The sequence below is a fragment of the Condylura cristata genome, unplaced genomic scaffold (genome assembly GCF_000260355.1).
Source record: "Condylura cristata isolate star-nosed mole 26May11 unplaced genomic scaffold, ConCri1.0 scaffold00004, whole genome shotgun sequence".
In the NCBI taxonomy this organism is placed as follows: domain Eukaryota; kingdom Metazoa; phylum Chordata; class Mammalia; order Eulipotyphla; family Talpidae; genus Condylura; species Condylura cristata.
The window spans coordinates 28097838-28113535 of NW_004567105.1; the positions used below are offsets into that span (position 1 = coordinate 28097838).

At 34.1% G+C, this 15698-nt stretch overlaps 1 protein-coding gene across 1 annotated transcript; it reads right to left on the minus strand.

Annotated features, from left to right (window-relative positions):
- Nucleotides 1-1899: 1899 nt before the first annotated feature.
- Nucleotides 1900-13711, minus strand: GLIPR1L1 (GLI pathogenesis-related 1 like 1). The gene is made up of 4 exons (XM_004676508.1): nucleotides 13538-13711; nucleotides 6830-7075; nucleotides 5639-5739; nucleotides 1900-2014 (listed from the first exon to the last, which is right to left on the minus strand). The coding sequence occupies exons 1-4, from the start codon at nucleotides 13709-13711 to the stop codon at nucleotides 1900-1902; spliced, it is 636 nt and encodes a 211-aa protein (XP_004676565.1).
- Between the last annotated feature and the right edge of the window lie 1987 nt (nucleotides 13712-15698).

Below are 15698 nucleotides of genomic sequence, written 5' to 3' on the forward strand. Positions count from 1 at the left end.
GAATTGTTGACAATACATACAAAGTGACTCAGTCATATTGAAGATATATTCTAAAATGCTATTTAACTTTTGTTGCTGAGAGATGGTGGTGATTAGATAACTTAGTGTATTATGGTCATAATACACTATTTAGATAACTTAGTTCACAGGAGTCAGCAATTCAGTGTAAGTGCTTAGTTCACAGGAGCCAACAATTTAGTATAAGTGGTTTTTGAAACTGAATTGATCAAATTGTTTGGGGGTTTTAAATTTGGTCCTCAGACAAAAAAATAACCAAAACTGACCAATTCTTTGCTTTGTAGAGATATTGCTAAGTGCATTATAGATTATTTTACATAGCTTTTAAAGGACATAGTATCTGCATCTTGTTATTTTACACAATGCATATTTAAAAATAAAATCTCCTAAAGGAATGTGATCTTAATTTTCAGAACATTTACTTTCCAAATATTAAAATTTAATTGATTTCTTTTCTGCATTTATTTTTTCTCATTCATTTCCTTAATAACAGATTATGACCATAATACAGCTTTGCTTGTTATCTGAAACTTTTCTTAATAACATTTTGTTTCTGAAATATGTTGCTCATATGTATACCTTAAAGAAAACTAGTGGCATATAAACAAGATTTTAATATTCAAAATGTTTTTTAATCTACTGTAATGTGATAGTCCAGTATACTAGAGAATGGAACTCATGCTATATGGGAAATTGCAATTAAAAAATATTCAGAATTTTTACTGCTATACTTCTATTATGCTACATCTTTTAAATTACAGAAACATTAAGTTTGGATAACAGATAAGGGTTAGAAGTTTTAATAATTAAACAGATGACAGTTATATTTTGTCATGGAATGTTCTTTTATTGTCACATCTGAGAATTTCTTTTGCACATGTGTGACATTAAAATACATTCTGAAGAGTGAAAAGTAGGACTATTGTGTTATAGATCATCCATTGAGGCAGTGTTTCCTGAACTGTATTTGTCAGAGAATTCCAGTTTGTGTCACCTGTAAGAAAACACACACAAACAAACACAACAGTTCAGAGCTCAATTTAGCTTAAAGGGAAGAAATAACTGAACCAATACTGAAGTATTTTAATACACTTATACATAATGATGTTTATGAGCTTATTTTCTAAAATATTAAAAACTATAAAATTAGTAATTTTATAATAATATCCTGCCAACAATTTCATATCAAAATATTTCTTGAATACCTCTCAGATTGAAGGTACACAAGTCTCAAATGGGCAAAATGATATATGAGAGTTAACTATTTTTGACATTTTGCATGTCTATTTAAAGTTCTTGGGAAAGAGCATTGTGTTTTGGTACCCAGATATTTCTATTAAAGATCACACTCATTTCCATGTGACCTCTCCAACAGGAGAACATAGATTTCTCAAGATGCTGGGGGATTTCCAACAAAGCAAAAGTCAAAACTGTTAGTTATCTTTATGTTGAGGAACACTGTCAATTATCTTTATGTTGAGGAACAAAGGCTGATAATGAAAGAGAAACCTATTAGTTTTAAATCACAATTTGGATATAAATTAATGTATTACTTCTGAGTGACTCACTATTTTAATAATATCTAATCAAAGGAGGTGAATGGAAACAAATACAAATAAAAAACATTTCAGCCAATGGTTATTGTGAGCATAGCAGTAAACTAGATGACAGTTTTACCTCACTCCTTTTTCTTTAGTCTCAGAAGGAAAATAATCAGTGAAGCAGGGAGGGATTATCTGCGTTTAAATATGATATGATTTATGACACATGATATATGTCATTATAAAGCAGCAATCAAATTTTGTGGATAATCTAAAAGCCTGATGAACTAAATTTTAAAATATGATGAATTTATGGAAGCTTTGCTTTCCAAATAGGATGCTATGCTTTTTTCTTTTTTTGCTTACTGCAGAGATTCTTTACACAAACTTCTTTTTCTTCACACATAGAGCAGAATTTGCCTTTAGTGTAAGGGGGTTGATTTAGATAATTCCCTCTGTAAAAAAGAAACACTGATTAGCCCATCTAGTTATTAATTTCTCTAATTTTGTGTATGCACTAATGTAAGTTGTTTCAGTTACTAAGTCATGAGTTTTGAAAAGGAAGAAAGAACAACTATTGTTACAATTTTATGCTCATTTTATAAACAGAAATTGATGTCCCTAATCCTTGTGGCAATTATATTCTTGAATACCCTATAGGACACAAAATAGATGTGAACCCAATGCAATTATTCATGACAGTAACAATGATTTTACAATCACTATTGTAGACCTGAAGAATGTTTGAAGCATTGAAAATACAACACAATATCCAGGAGACAACATCAAACAAAGAAGCAAACAAAACAGTGTTGATCATAGGGTTTCCCTTTGTTACCCTGGTGACCATGTAGCTGACTGAGAGCTTGGGATCTGGATGACCAGAAAGTATAATACTGTTTGCTAGTCAGATCTCAAAATCTGAAGTACTGTTCCTACTGCATGCATCTGGCTTTCATACCACTGAAGTAAAACAAATTGTAACTAGAGCAATCCTAAGTTAGGGATTGTGTGTATTTGCAGCTTAAGTCCTTAACATGATACAGACAAGTGGTAAAGATTTCCTTCCAGTCTTGACTTCTCTTACCAGTGTCTTTGATCAGCGATAACTTTTAATTTTAATGAAATACAATGTGTTAATTTGTTTTTTCATTTGTGGATCGTGCTCTTGATATGGAAGCTAAAAAACGACTATCTTAAGGTGACAGGTTTTATGTCTTCTAAGAGTTTTATAGTTTTAGTGTGACATGGTCAGTGGTCCATTTTGGGTTCATATGTGAAGATTTTATGTTGTGTAGATCCAAGTTTATTTCTCTGTGTGATAAATTCTTCCATTACCCTTTATTGAAAAAAAAATTTTTTTTCTGCTTCATTGGCTTTGTGCATTTGTGAAAAATCAATTGAAATATGTGGTAAATCATATTTCTGTATACTGTATTCTGTTCCACTGATTTTTTTTATTGAACATCAATTTCTTAATGCGATTATTCTACTTTTAATAATTCCTGAAAACAGCAGTGTTAGTCTTTCAAATTTAATCTCTTTTAGAGTTGTTTTGGCTATTCTATATCCTCTGCATTTCCAGATGAATTTTATAATTGGCTTATCGATTTTATTAATAAAGGTATACTAGGTTTTTCCCCGTGATTGCATTAAATCTGTAAATCAATTCAGTGAAAAAATGCATATTAGTAATATTGTGTTTACCAACCCACTAACCAGGTAAATCTAATTGTCATGTCACTGTTAATTTCTCTCTTGAACATTATGTAGTTTTCTATGTACAGATCTTATACAGATCTTTCATCTTCTCTTGTCAGATTTATAGTCCTTTGAATTAATGGTTTTATATTCTTTGGGTAGAATTGCTGGAGTATATAGTAGATCTATAGTTAATATTTTTTATTAATTCATTTTTTACTAATTCAGTTTTTTTTTTACATCATTGTAGCCCCATAGTTCTCTTGCTACCCTATCACCCATGAACCATCAGCATACTCCCTTGTGTTCTTCCCTCACCTATTTTCCCCACCTCCTGTCTCTTCCTTTGCTGTATGACTTAGTTCTATGTCTATATGACAAAAACAAAGAAAACATTAAAAATAGGCAAAAGAACTAAAAAGACACTTTCCAAAGAAGAAAGGCAGAGGGCAACAGGTATATGAAAAAATATTCAACAGCACTAATTATCAGGGAAATGCAAATTAAAACACAATGAGATATCATCTCACTCCAGTAAGAATATTTTAATATTTAGTATTTTGAGAAAATGTCATACTGTTTTCCATAGGGCTGGACAAATCTACATCCTCACCTGTAGGGTGCAAGTTTTCCTTTCTTCTTACATTCTCCCCAATATTCTGGTCTTCTTGATGTGGGCCATTCTTACCGGTATGAGAAATTACCACATTATGCGTTTGATTAGCATTTCTCTGAATATAAGTAATGGTGAGCACTGTATAAATATCTTTGGAAAATAATTAAATATTATGAAAAATATCCTGTATTTTCACTCATGTCATTATCTCTCTCAGTGGTTTGCAAACAATTCTTTTTTGCATGTGTTTTCATAAGACATAGTAATCTCAGTTGATGGTTTTCTTTCCCATATTTAAAGATAGTCCTGTCTTTTCTTCTTTTGTTGTTTACAATGAAGATTCTCTTATCCTTATCTTTACTCCTTTGTATTCAACATGTCTTTGTCCCTTAGCTGGATTTATAACTTCTTTCTTTGTAACTGACTTCAGAATTTTTTACTGTAAAGGGAATTTGTGTAGTTTTTTTTCAGGCTTCTGTGTTTGGAGCTAGGTAAGCTTCTTGAATTTTTGAATTTCTAATTTTCTGTGAGCCTGAAAAATTACTTCAAATATATTTTGGCCCAACATCTTTGAGAATATTAATTTTTTACTTAAGTAATCACAGCAAAATGATGCTTTTTACATCAATTATGGAGGTTTTTCTCTCTGTATTTTATTTTAGATGACAATAAGCATTTAGTAGTTCTTCATACTCTGGTATTTATAAAAATTGTACTCTGTCTGTCCAAACTTTAACACTTTTAATTTGTTGTCTTTTTTTTTTTGCTTCTGGAGGGTATGACAAATTATTCAGAAAGATATTTATGGGTATGTACCTCTTCCTACTCATTTTGGCCTAGCTCTTACTTGATAGTTCCTTATAATTATTCATTGACTGTGTATTCATCTTTTGTACATTTTATCATTTTTAACTTTTGATAAAGAATTGGATTAACTGGTTTTCTCTTTTTTTCTTGTATAGATCTGTTGGGAATAGAGTTTCATTTTTAGAACTTCTTATTAGGTTTATGTTGAATTATATATACATGTGCAATTATCAGAAAGGTAGTTAAAAATTATGGAATTCTTTTCTTAGAGGAAGGTGTTTTCTACCATCTTTCTAAATAATTTACTCATTCCAAGTTAAGCTTTCTTGGAGAAGCCTCTGCCAACCTATGTTGTATTCTATTATTTAGCTACTACTGTGGCAATATATTCTCTATTACCCCCTGTTCAATTCAAGTCTCCATTTTCAAGTTTAAATGTTTCATAAAAGTTTTAATTTTTACACATGTAACATTATCTTATCATGTTCTACATTCATCTATTTCTTTTTTTTTTTTAAGATTTATTTATTTATTCATACAGAACTGGGGTACAGGCCAGAGATATGGAGGGCGAAGAGGATTCACCAGGGACAGAGTGGGGAGCAGAACAGGCAGATGATCAAAGCACACTGCTGAGGGGGCAGCGGGCGGTTCAGGAGAGGTCTGCCACACCATGTGGTCACCTCCCGGGCAGGCGGGGATCGAACTCTTGCCGCGGAAGTGTCTTAAGCTTCTTAGTGCAGTGCTTTAACCTGCTGCGCCACCAGGGAGGGCCCTCATCTATTTCTTTTGATTATCATGTGGAGGGAGATCTTATTTGTAAGTAATATGTTATCTCCTTAGTATAAGATCCTACTTTGGGAAATGATTAACACGTATTTGAAACACTAGTTGAAACATAAATTAAAAATATTTTAAAAATTGATTGAAAAAGTTTTAATTGCAAATAACTTACGCAGGTGAATAGTTGCATACAAATATCACAGTTTGAGATTTTCCAAGGTTAGGACACATAGTAGCTGCACAACCAACTTTATATGAAGTGGCCCAAACTACCTATAAGGTAAAGAAAGAAATTTTAAAATAAAATACCAAAACAACTCTCTATCAAGTAATATGAAAACAATAATAATGTCATACTAGAAAAAGCGAATGTACCTTAATATCTATTGTATTTTCCCCTTACTTTTTAGCTTAAAACAATTATTTTGTGAAGGCTGTTCTCATGACAAATTCCAGATAGCTGTATACCAGTAAAGACCTCAAGAAAATTTTTAGATATAATTAAGGCCAACACCCAACAAGGAAAAATCCAATGTCATAAGATAGAAAATTTTAGCCCATAATGAAGAGGAAAAATAAACCCATCGAAACTAACCCAGAACTAACATAGGCGCTAGAGTTAGCAGGAGAGACAAAATCGCTGTTACAACTGTATCTCATATGCTTTACAAGCTAGATGACAGATTAAACATACTAAATATAATTATTAACAACATAAAAAATGAAAACAAAACTTTTAGAGATGTAAACTTTAACATAAAAAATGAAATGCCATTATCAGTAGCTTAAATTGCAGAAGAAAAGGTTAATGAACTTAAAGACACAGAAGAGCGTCCATCAACTGTTGGAGATTTTAAGTGACCCTCCTCATGGGTAACTGGACTTTGGGAATAGAGAAAGCAGAGGGAGCAACGAGAATGTTTTATGAAAGAATGGCCAACATTTTTTCAAATTTGATTTAAACTAGAGACCTACCATTCCAAACAGTTCAGCTAACTGCAGCACAAAACAAAAATAAAAACAAAACGCACGAGAAAAACTGCAGTACATTATTACAAAATTACTCAAGAATGATGATAAAGGAATAATTTTAAAGGTCATCAGATTGAAAAGACAATTCACATACAAGGGAATAAATAAAAGAGTCGCTGTAGATTTTTCATTTTAAACAATATAAGTGAAATGACAATGGGATAAAATTTTCAATATTAAATAAAAGAACTCACTATAGCTAGAGTTCTATTCCTAGTAAAAATATCTTCTCAATGAAGGTAGTTTTTTAGATCTCTAAAAGTAGGTCAAAGGAAATTGCAATTGAAATGTACATAAGTAAGAACTAATTAATAAAATGTCAAATATTTACCTGTGTATAATGGCTACAAAGTGAGGAACATGATAACGTATCAAAATTATAAAAAGCGGTTTCATTATACCAACCAATAACAGCAGATCTTGGTGAAAATATTCTTAATGAACCTAACCAGATATTTTCTCCAACATGGTCAAAATCTGGATGGCATCCATATCGTTTTGGTAAACAGACATTGTGTTCATATTTGCACTTATCTGCCCATGATTTGGCAAGCTTTGCTAACTTGACTTCCCAAACCTGAAAGATAAAAGTAATTTAAAATTGTGAGTGTTTATGTTGGATTAATGATACTTATTGTCAATTAACTTTTATTTTATTTTAACAAAATAGTTTTTCTTAGATAGTATGCTCATAGTAATTTTCTTTTTAACTGGGCTTCAGAAATAGTCATTGTAGCACTCTACGTATAAGAGTTCCTTTTTGTATTTGTAGTCCTCACTTAATATAATTACCTTAAATATTTCTTCTACATATATTAAGAACCATAGATGACAATGTTGTAATTTTTGCATTAACTGGTAAACATAACTTGGAATATATAACAGAAGTATAATTTATTATATTCACCCATAGTTTTACTCTTTGTTTTGTACTTCCTTCATCCCTGATGTTCCAGGTGTCCTTGCTGCATTATCTTACCGGTTGAAGAACTTTCCTTAGCTAGTTTTTGAGAGCAATTTGGGAAATGACAAGTTGTCTTAGTTCTGATATTGGCAATTTCTTGGTTTCACATGGGTAGAATTCATTGTCTTAGTTTCTCTGGGTAGAAATCTTAGTTGACCCTTGATACTGAGATTTTATCTGTTGTGCCACTTTGTTTAGTTAGAAGATAAATTTAATGATATTAAAATTGTTTCTCCCCTGTAGGTAAGCATCGTTTCTCTCCATCTGTTCTTACAGTTTTTTTGTTTGTTTGTTTTGCTTTATTTTAAGGTTGTTGAAGGTTGATTATGAAGTACTCTGGCATGAATTTCTTTTGTTTATGTCTTTACTTCAAATTTGGAAGTTCAGTCACTATTAATTGGAATATTTTTTCTGTCCTCTCTTATTCCTTCTGGGACTCTGATGACATGAACGTTTAATATTTTGTAATTTTCTCATGGATCCCTAATATTCTGCTCAATATGTTTTCTAGTGTGCTTTCACTTTTGTTTAGATTTGACTACTTCTAATACTCTATTTTTAATTTTACTAATTCTTTTCTGTTGTCATACTAATTCTGCCAGTGAACCTAACCACTGAGCTTTAAAATTTGGTTATTACTCAGTTGTAAAATTTCTGTTTAAAATTCTTTATAAATTGCATTTCCTTGCTGATACTCTCTGTTTTACTAGTTTTCCAGGATTTTCATGCTTGGTTTTTGTAGTATTCTTTTTATTTTTTAAAGATTTATTTATGCGTACAGAACTGGGGTACAGGCCAGAGGTGCAGGGGTGGTGAGAGGCTTTCACCAGAGACAGAGTAGGGAGCAGAAGATGCAGATTGACAAAGTACACTGCTGGGGAGGACAGCAGGTAGAACAGGAGATGTCTGCTGCGCCATGTGGGTCACCTGCCGGAGGGCCAGGGATCAAACTTGTACTGAAGCAGCTGTAGATAGCTTTAACCACTTGAGCCACCAAGAAGGGCCCTTTGTAGAATTCTTATGATGACTACTTCAAAATTCATGTGCAATCATTCTAAGATCAGTGTTATTGGGATGTTGGCAATTGTCTTAAGTACACTGAGATTTTTCTGGTTCTTGGTATTAGTGATTTTTTAAAATTATATTCTCCAACTTTAAGTCTTCTCATATTTGTTTTATGTATATTATTTAAAATTTTTGAGCTGTACCTAACATGAAAGAGCGGGCAAATGGAGCTACAACATGTTGTCAGCAACATGATGCTTAAGTATTTTGCACATTATATTTTCCATTCTTATCTTCACAAGAGATATAAAAGTTACTCCTAACAGAATTTTGGCCTAACAGACAGCTGAGATAGCTAAAAGTAAAGTCTACTTATTGATATCACAGCCAACACCTTGAGCATCCAAGATTTAAGAGAGGTAGTGTGATGGTGGACAAATACAATAGGATATTTAACATGATTCTTCCAGATTACACCAAGATTTCTGTGCCAGAGGAAGTGACATTAAAATAGTAGCATATCCAAACCTGGAAAGAAGTTTTCACTGACATCCCAGTGTTGACTAGTTTGGGCAAGAGAATGGTGATTATTGACTTGATTCCCCTAAAGATGCTTCTCCTGTCTTTTGAAATACAGATCCAGCTTTGTTGCATACTATTGGGGGGAAATAGTGGTTAAAAATCACATTTTCAAACCCTGGTCAATAAGTGGACTAAAAATGACACTGATGTTGACTTCATGAAAATAAAGAAATGCTCTCTTATTTCCATTTTAAGATTGTAGATTGAAATTCATACTACTGACTTCATTGGTTCATTTCCTATGTTCTTTCTTTTGATATTTTAACCACTCATTTTCCTTCACACAATAAAAGTAGTTGTATCAAAGTTTGTTTACTGTAGTCAAGAGAGAATTCAGCAGCTTCCAGAGAATGGCACTCTTTATTACTTTTCTGAATAATGAATAGACTGATTATTCTCATATTCTACCCTCCACCAGGAACTACATATACTTGGAATGGGTAAAGACACAAAGACAGAACTTCCACTTTTTCTCAAAGTTACTATAAGAAAAATACTATTCCAGAGATAAACAAACAAAATAACAACAGCAAATAAGTGTTCTTAAGCCAGGCCTTTTCACTTACATTCCTAGTATTAGCTTTTATATAGTTCTTTCCTTTCTCTAAGACACCTTAGTTTATGTATAGAATTTAGAAAAGTCCCCTCTGATGGCAATGAATGTTCTAGGTTTTGCCTAAGTTATTTGGACTTCTCTCTGCTTTAAAAAAAATTAATTAAAATATAGTTCTAACATAGGATAATTTATGCTAGCTCCTTCCCTATGCTAAGTATAGCACAGGAGAAAACTACTCTTACTATTTCAATTGAGAGTCTTAATACCTAAATAGTAAACATTATAACCTCAAAGCAGTAGAAATTAATATCTGATGGCTAGGGCATAATATGTATTTCAAATTAGTTCAAACACATACTATGCACAAATTATAATGATTTAGCTGTGCAGATAGCTAAAAGCATGTATTTGTATTTTAGAATTCCCAAGGACTCTACAATTAAAGCTAATTTTTTTCCTGATCAAATAATATAATTCAAAATCTTTTCAGAAAAATATTTCAATGACCATTTAGATCTGGCAATGTTTTCTACTAAAATTAATTGCTATTAAGTCTCTGACATAGGGGGAAATTTTTATTGTGCAATGTTTTCCCTCAACTTGTAGACAGAAGAATTTGATGTGTTTATATGACTAATTTAAATTTCAGCAAAGTCTTCTAATCATAAACTCTCATGTGATGAATTACATTCACATAACTGAAGGTTCTCTGCACAAGGAGGAAGAAGGAAACCTACCAAGAAACTTTTCAAAATATAAATTAAAACCAAAGATAATTATATTTTCATCTGATGGAGATTTCCCACACTATCTTTTTCAGAATGTGCTCATATAATCATAATGCTTCTGCTTGTTTTGTGGCAAAAAACATAAGATTGTGCCTAAAGTTGAGGGTAGGAGGATATTGGGCTGTCAGCAGGCTACTGATGAATTTATACTGTATATGGATAACATGAAATGAAGAGCAATAAAAGCAGTATAGTAGTCAGTCTTCAAAAATTGCTAAAAAGGATGAAAAATAATGCTTATAACAGAAATGATACTTATGTTATATTTTCAGTTGTAAAGACAAATGAATGCTTTGCACTTTTTCAAGTTGATTTTCAAGTTTTTGTGCATAGGATAATTCCAAATTTAAAGTATTAAGCATTTATTGGTGAATGATGGATACATATATACATGCATACACACACACATTTCTGTTCCAAGTGATGTAAAAGTGAATTAATTTAAAGTCTTTAAATTGAAAAAACTATACCAAAATGATACTTAAAAAGGATTTGTTCCAGAAAGAAGTATACATATGCAATGTGTATGATTGATGAGTTTGGACATATACACTCAGGATGCCACAATCAAGGTAATAAATATAAAAATACCTTTCAAGAATTTCCTTGTATCTTTTTGGTTTTATTCATTTTTTTGGTACATATACAATTTTTTTTACAGTTGTTATATTTTTGAATTTCTTGAATCATTGCTACACCATTTCCCATGTCTGCAGCACAATTAACATTCTCACCAACCCCTGTTCTAATTTCTCTACCACCTTGTGAACATTTACCTCAAAATTTAATTTGTAGTACTCTAAGTCACTTCTGGCATAACAAGTATTCTCAGTTAAGACAGAAATTTTATATAAAAGTAATATTCAATGATATGTGGTGAAGAGATGACAAGAAAATAAAAAGATGAAAACCATCTTACAATAGAATAGCAAGAGCATCATTAGATACCCCCTCATGCTTCATATGGAGAGCTTTTGTTATTGCCTGTCAATAAACTAGCTAGGGTTAGGAGGTCCCCTGGTCACGGCAGAAGTTGAATCCTAAATTCATCTTCTGTGCACCTGAACAAATTAATGAAACTTTTTTTTTGTTAAGTCACTGGCATTTCACTGTTTATTTTCTACCACTGCTTAGACTGGGACCTTATAAAACTTACTGCTGGAAGAGGGGTACAGCATAATAAAAATGTGAAATCCTGTGACCCCGAGACCTAGACAGGAGGAATTCATCTCTCTCTCTTTCTCTTCTGCCCACCCTGCTGCTCCCCTCAATTCACCATTCTCAGCACAGGTTCAGGGTGACCCACAGGCTGGACATGTGCATCTTTTGTCACATGTTCTTAAACCAAAGGCATCTTGAACTGAATGGTAAACAGATTTATGAATATTATTGTTGACATTATATAGGAGTACTTTTCAGAGTTAAGAAGACCCTGAACTGTGAAAACTTTGAAGAAAACCCGTTGTGCAATCCTCTAGTCTCAAAGTTGACCCTGAAGAACATGAAAAGGCATGATGGACACAAGGTATAAACAGGAAAGACACCGCATGGGGAAGAGATAACATGGATGGGCCTGGCTTGTATTGGGCTTTGTGAGAGTGAGAAAGTAAACCTAGGCTAAGGCAAACAAATGCTAAGTGTTACTCTGGCTTCTCTTCAGATCCCATAAGTCTTTTGCCTTTTACAAATGCTAAGTGAGACAAATGTATGATTTCACTTACACTTGAAATCTAAAAAATGAGCCTTAATAACGGAAAGAGGAAGCAGATTGAATGCTGTTGGAGATGGGGCTTGGGGTGCAGGTGGGATGGATAAATTGGGTCAAAGTGGTCAAAAGTTACAGTTTTCTAGTTATAAGATAAATGAGTTTAGAGAATGACAAGTACAGATGTAAAGTATGATTATAGTTAGCTATATTGTACTGTATATTTGAAACTTGCTGAGAGATTAAATCTTAAAAATTCTTCTCACTAGAAGAATAAGTGGATCTGTGTGAGGAGGGTAGATACTAACAACTAAATTAATGGTGATAATCATCTCACAGTACATGCATATAACAAATTATTATTCTGTATACTTTCAACTAATACAATGCTATATGTTAATAAAAAAGAAAAATATTTTAGAGTTTATTTATTAACACAACATAGTCTATCACTAGCCTGTAGAAATGAAGAATGTTATTATGGAATGAAGTGCCTGGTTTTTCTGTATGATTCAGTAGTGAAAGACAGGAGAAGCTGCTATTGAAGATTTAGCCAACATTTATTTAGCTTTTCAGCTCTAGAGTAACAGAAGCAGGTTTATCTTTGCATTTGAAGAAATAAGACTTATGATTTCTTTGTATCAAATTTACATGAAAGAAAATATTATAATGCAAGAGAAATTCCTAGCAATAAATTCATAGTCAAGAATTTGTTTAAAGTATGTACATTTTATGAATGATATTAATTATCCTATGTTCTTTGTTACTTCAATAAAGTAGTATTATTTTTGCCTTATTATATATATGATGGAGGCTTATAAAATACAAATTCAGTTGAAAGTTTCTTGGAGTTAAATTTCCATATTTTTTACGTTTCATAAAAGTGACATTCTGATATTTTTCAAGCGCTGACTTCATTATTTACATCCTTGTAGAGCATTTCCCCCCAAATAAATACCATTACAAGGCTGTTATTTCAACTGTAAGTTCATAGAATTAAAAAATAAGAACAAGAAAACTAAGAAAGAACAAGAACCATCCCTGTGTTGTTTATTTAATATATAGTATATTGGTTGTGCACCTAGGAAGTGCTAGGCAAAATATGAGGGAGAGGAATTTACAGGAATTTTAAAGGTGCCTTAGGGATGCAGACCAAACAACTCCCACTCTTGCTGTTCTCCTCCTCTTACTCTCTTCCCCACCCTGTCCTCTCCATCCATGTCCTCCCCCAAATCAAAAGGTAGCTGGGTGTAGGTAAGGAACAACTTCGAGTTTTCCTTTCTCGTCCACTCCTATCACGACTCTGGAGACAGCCCAGCCAAGGTGTGATTGAACAGCCTGCGGAATGTACAGGCCAAATTGACAAGTCCAAGTAGTTCACCATCCAGAGACCTTAGGAAGAACCACAGATCTAAGACCCGAGCTGGGTTTTTACTCACCATGTGCTTCATGTCGGCTGCTGGGGGCGAGACTTTGCCCCGCATTTCGTTGTGAATGTCAACACACTGTTGTATAAACTCCCGGTCTCTGATGGATGGGAGGCTGAGAGAATTACTGGCTACGAGGCAGAGACCTAAGATCCATAACCATCTCAGCCCTTCTCTCAGAACCATGGTGAGAAGCAGAGACTGACCTGAGTGCGCAAAGGGGGAAGGGCTGCGTGAACCAGTATCCCCCCACCCCTAGCACCACACTCTCTGCTGGCTTGGTCCTTCTGTACCACGCCCCCCACCCCCTTCCCCGCTTAAGTCCAGAGGGGTGTGTCGCCCTCTGTGGCGTCGGCTCACTGGGCCAGCACAGAGGCACACGTGGCAGGATGGGTCACCGCCCAAAGCCTTCGTTGCCCTCTCTGGAGGATGTTCAGGCATCCAAGGTGCTTTGTGAGGACCACATCCAGAATCGCTGCTGGAGGCTCCTGGGTTGTAACCCAATTGCAACATGCAAGCGGCAAGCACATTGTTCAAAGTACAGGACAACCCTTATGAAGTGCTGAAAACAGACCACGCCTATGGAAAGCTCTCTGTTAGTTTCATTGACTTATCGTCCACATGTAACTTCTTATTGTTTTAAGTAACTACAGCGTCATAGAGTACGTTTCCTCAGTGATTGGGTATAAAATAAGAATAAACATTTTGTGTACAGGATTGACTTAATGAGATCCTAAATTACTACCTTATCCTTTAATAATTTGCTTCTGATTTCTCATCGTTAAAGACTGATTGCCTAGAAAGATAAAAATAGACCCATGGAAAGTGGCATTAAATAGTTCTTCTATATAAAGTTTTCCTTTCTTTATAATTGTTTGGAACAGACCTACCTTTTGGTGTCTCGTAAACTTCAGCTAAAACCCTGCTGTAGTTGCCATGCTAATGCATGGGGACAGAGTACTTTTGATTGCTTATGTTATCTAGATTTCAACATAAATCAGCTTCATTTGCCTTCATGTTCTAAACCACCTTTTATTCTGTGATTTTTTTTTAAAGATTTATTTATTTATTCATATAGAACTGGGGTACAGGCCAGAGATGCGGAGGATGAGAGGCTTCACCAGAGACAGAGTGGGGAACAGGATAGGCAGATCAACGAAGTACACTGCTGAGGGGAGCAGCGGGTGGGTCAGGAGAGGTCTGCCGCGCCATGTGGTCACCTTCGGGGCAGGCGGGAATCGAACTCAAGCGGAAGTGGCTTTAGCTTCTCAGTGCTGTGCTTTAACCCGCTGCGCCACAAGGGAGGGCCTATTCTGTGATATTAAATGACACTTTCAACATTTCTGTTTCACGTAAAACCCTTCATTTACATCTATTAAATGATATAGTTAATAATCCTTATAGCTAAGAAACACTGATGCAATTATTTTATTTTTTCATTAAATGTGGGAAAATAATAAGGCTCCAAAGAGAATCCTATTGGGCAAGAGTGAACATATTTCTGGTCTACTATCTACGAAAGGAGAACTGCTCTATATATTACTTCAGCATTACATAGTCCAAACGGAGCTGATGTTCCACACCCTAATTCTGATCTTCCTAACTGCCTTCTTTCTTAGTCATTGACAGCTCTATCTTGTTTGCTCAGGCCCAAAACTTTAGAAGTACTTGATTTAAATAAGTCCTGCTGGTTTTCTCATTTTATTTTTAGACCTTGATCATTGCTCATCATTCCAAATGGCACCTTCTTGATTTTGTGGCTAATTGCGGTGACTTCCTAGTGAATCTTTCTGATCCCACTCTTTAACCTCTTGCAGTTTATTCACAAGGTAGCTGTCAGAGTGATTTATATAATCTTATTACATTTAAATATTTTGAATGTCTACTCTGTATGTGGCACTTTTGCTGCCTGGGATTACAACCATCAGAAACAAAAAAGTAGAGCTCTCTCTGGTGTCACAAGAGGTTGAAGCACTGTGCTAGAAAGCTATCCATGATCCACCCCATGCAGCAAACCTCTCCTGTCTCTCCTGCTGCTCCCCTCAGCAGTGTACTTCCTCAGTCTGCCTATTCTGCTCCCCAACCTGTCTCTGGTGAACCCTCTCACTGCCCCAACACTTCTGTCTTGTTCCCCAGTTAGCCCTTCTCTCAGAACCATGGTGAGAAGCAGAGA

Bases quoted from the DNA above. Each gene is read 5' to 3' on its own strand.
- GLIPR1L1 (XM_004676508.1), bottom strand. From the start codon at position 13,711: ATGGTTCTGAGAGAAGGGCTGAGATGGTTATGGATCTTAGGTCTCTGC. The intron at 7,076-13,537 runs GTGAGTAAAAAC...TTTATCTTTCAG, and splicing joins CAGCCGACATGAAGCACATG to GTTTGGGAAGTCAAGTTAGC. The intron at 2,015-5,638 runs GTAAGTTATTTG...TCTTTTTTACAG, and splicing joins GTATGCAACTATTCACCTGC to AGGGAATTATCTAAATCAAC.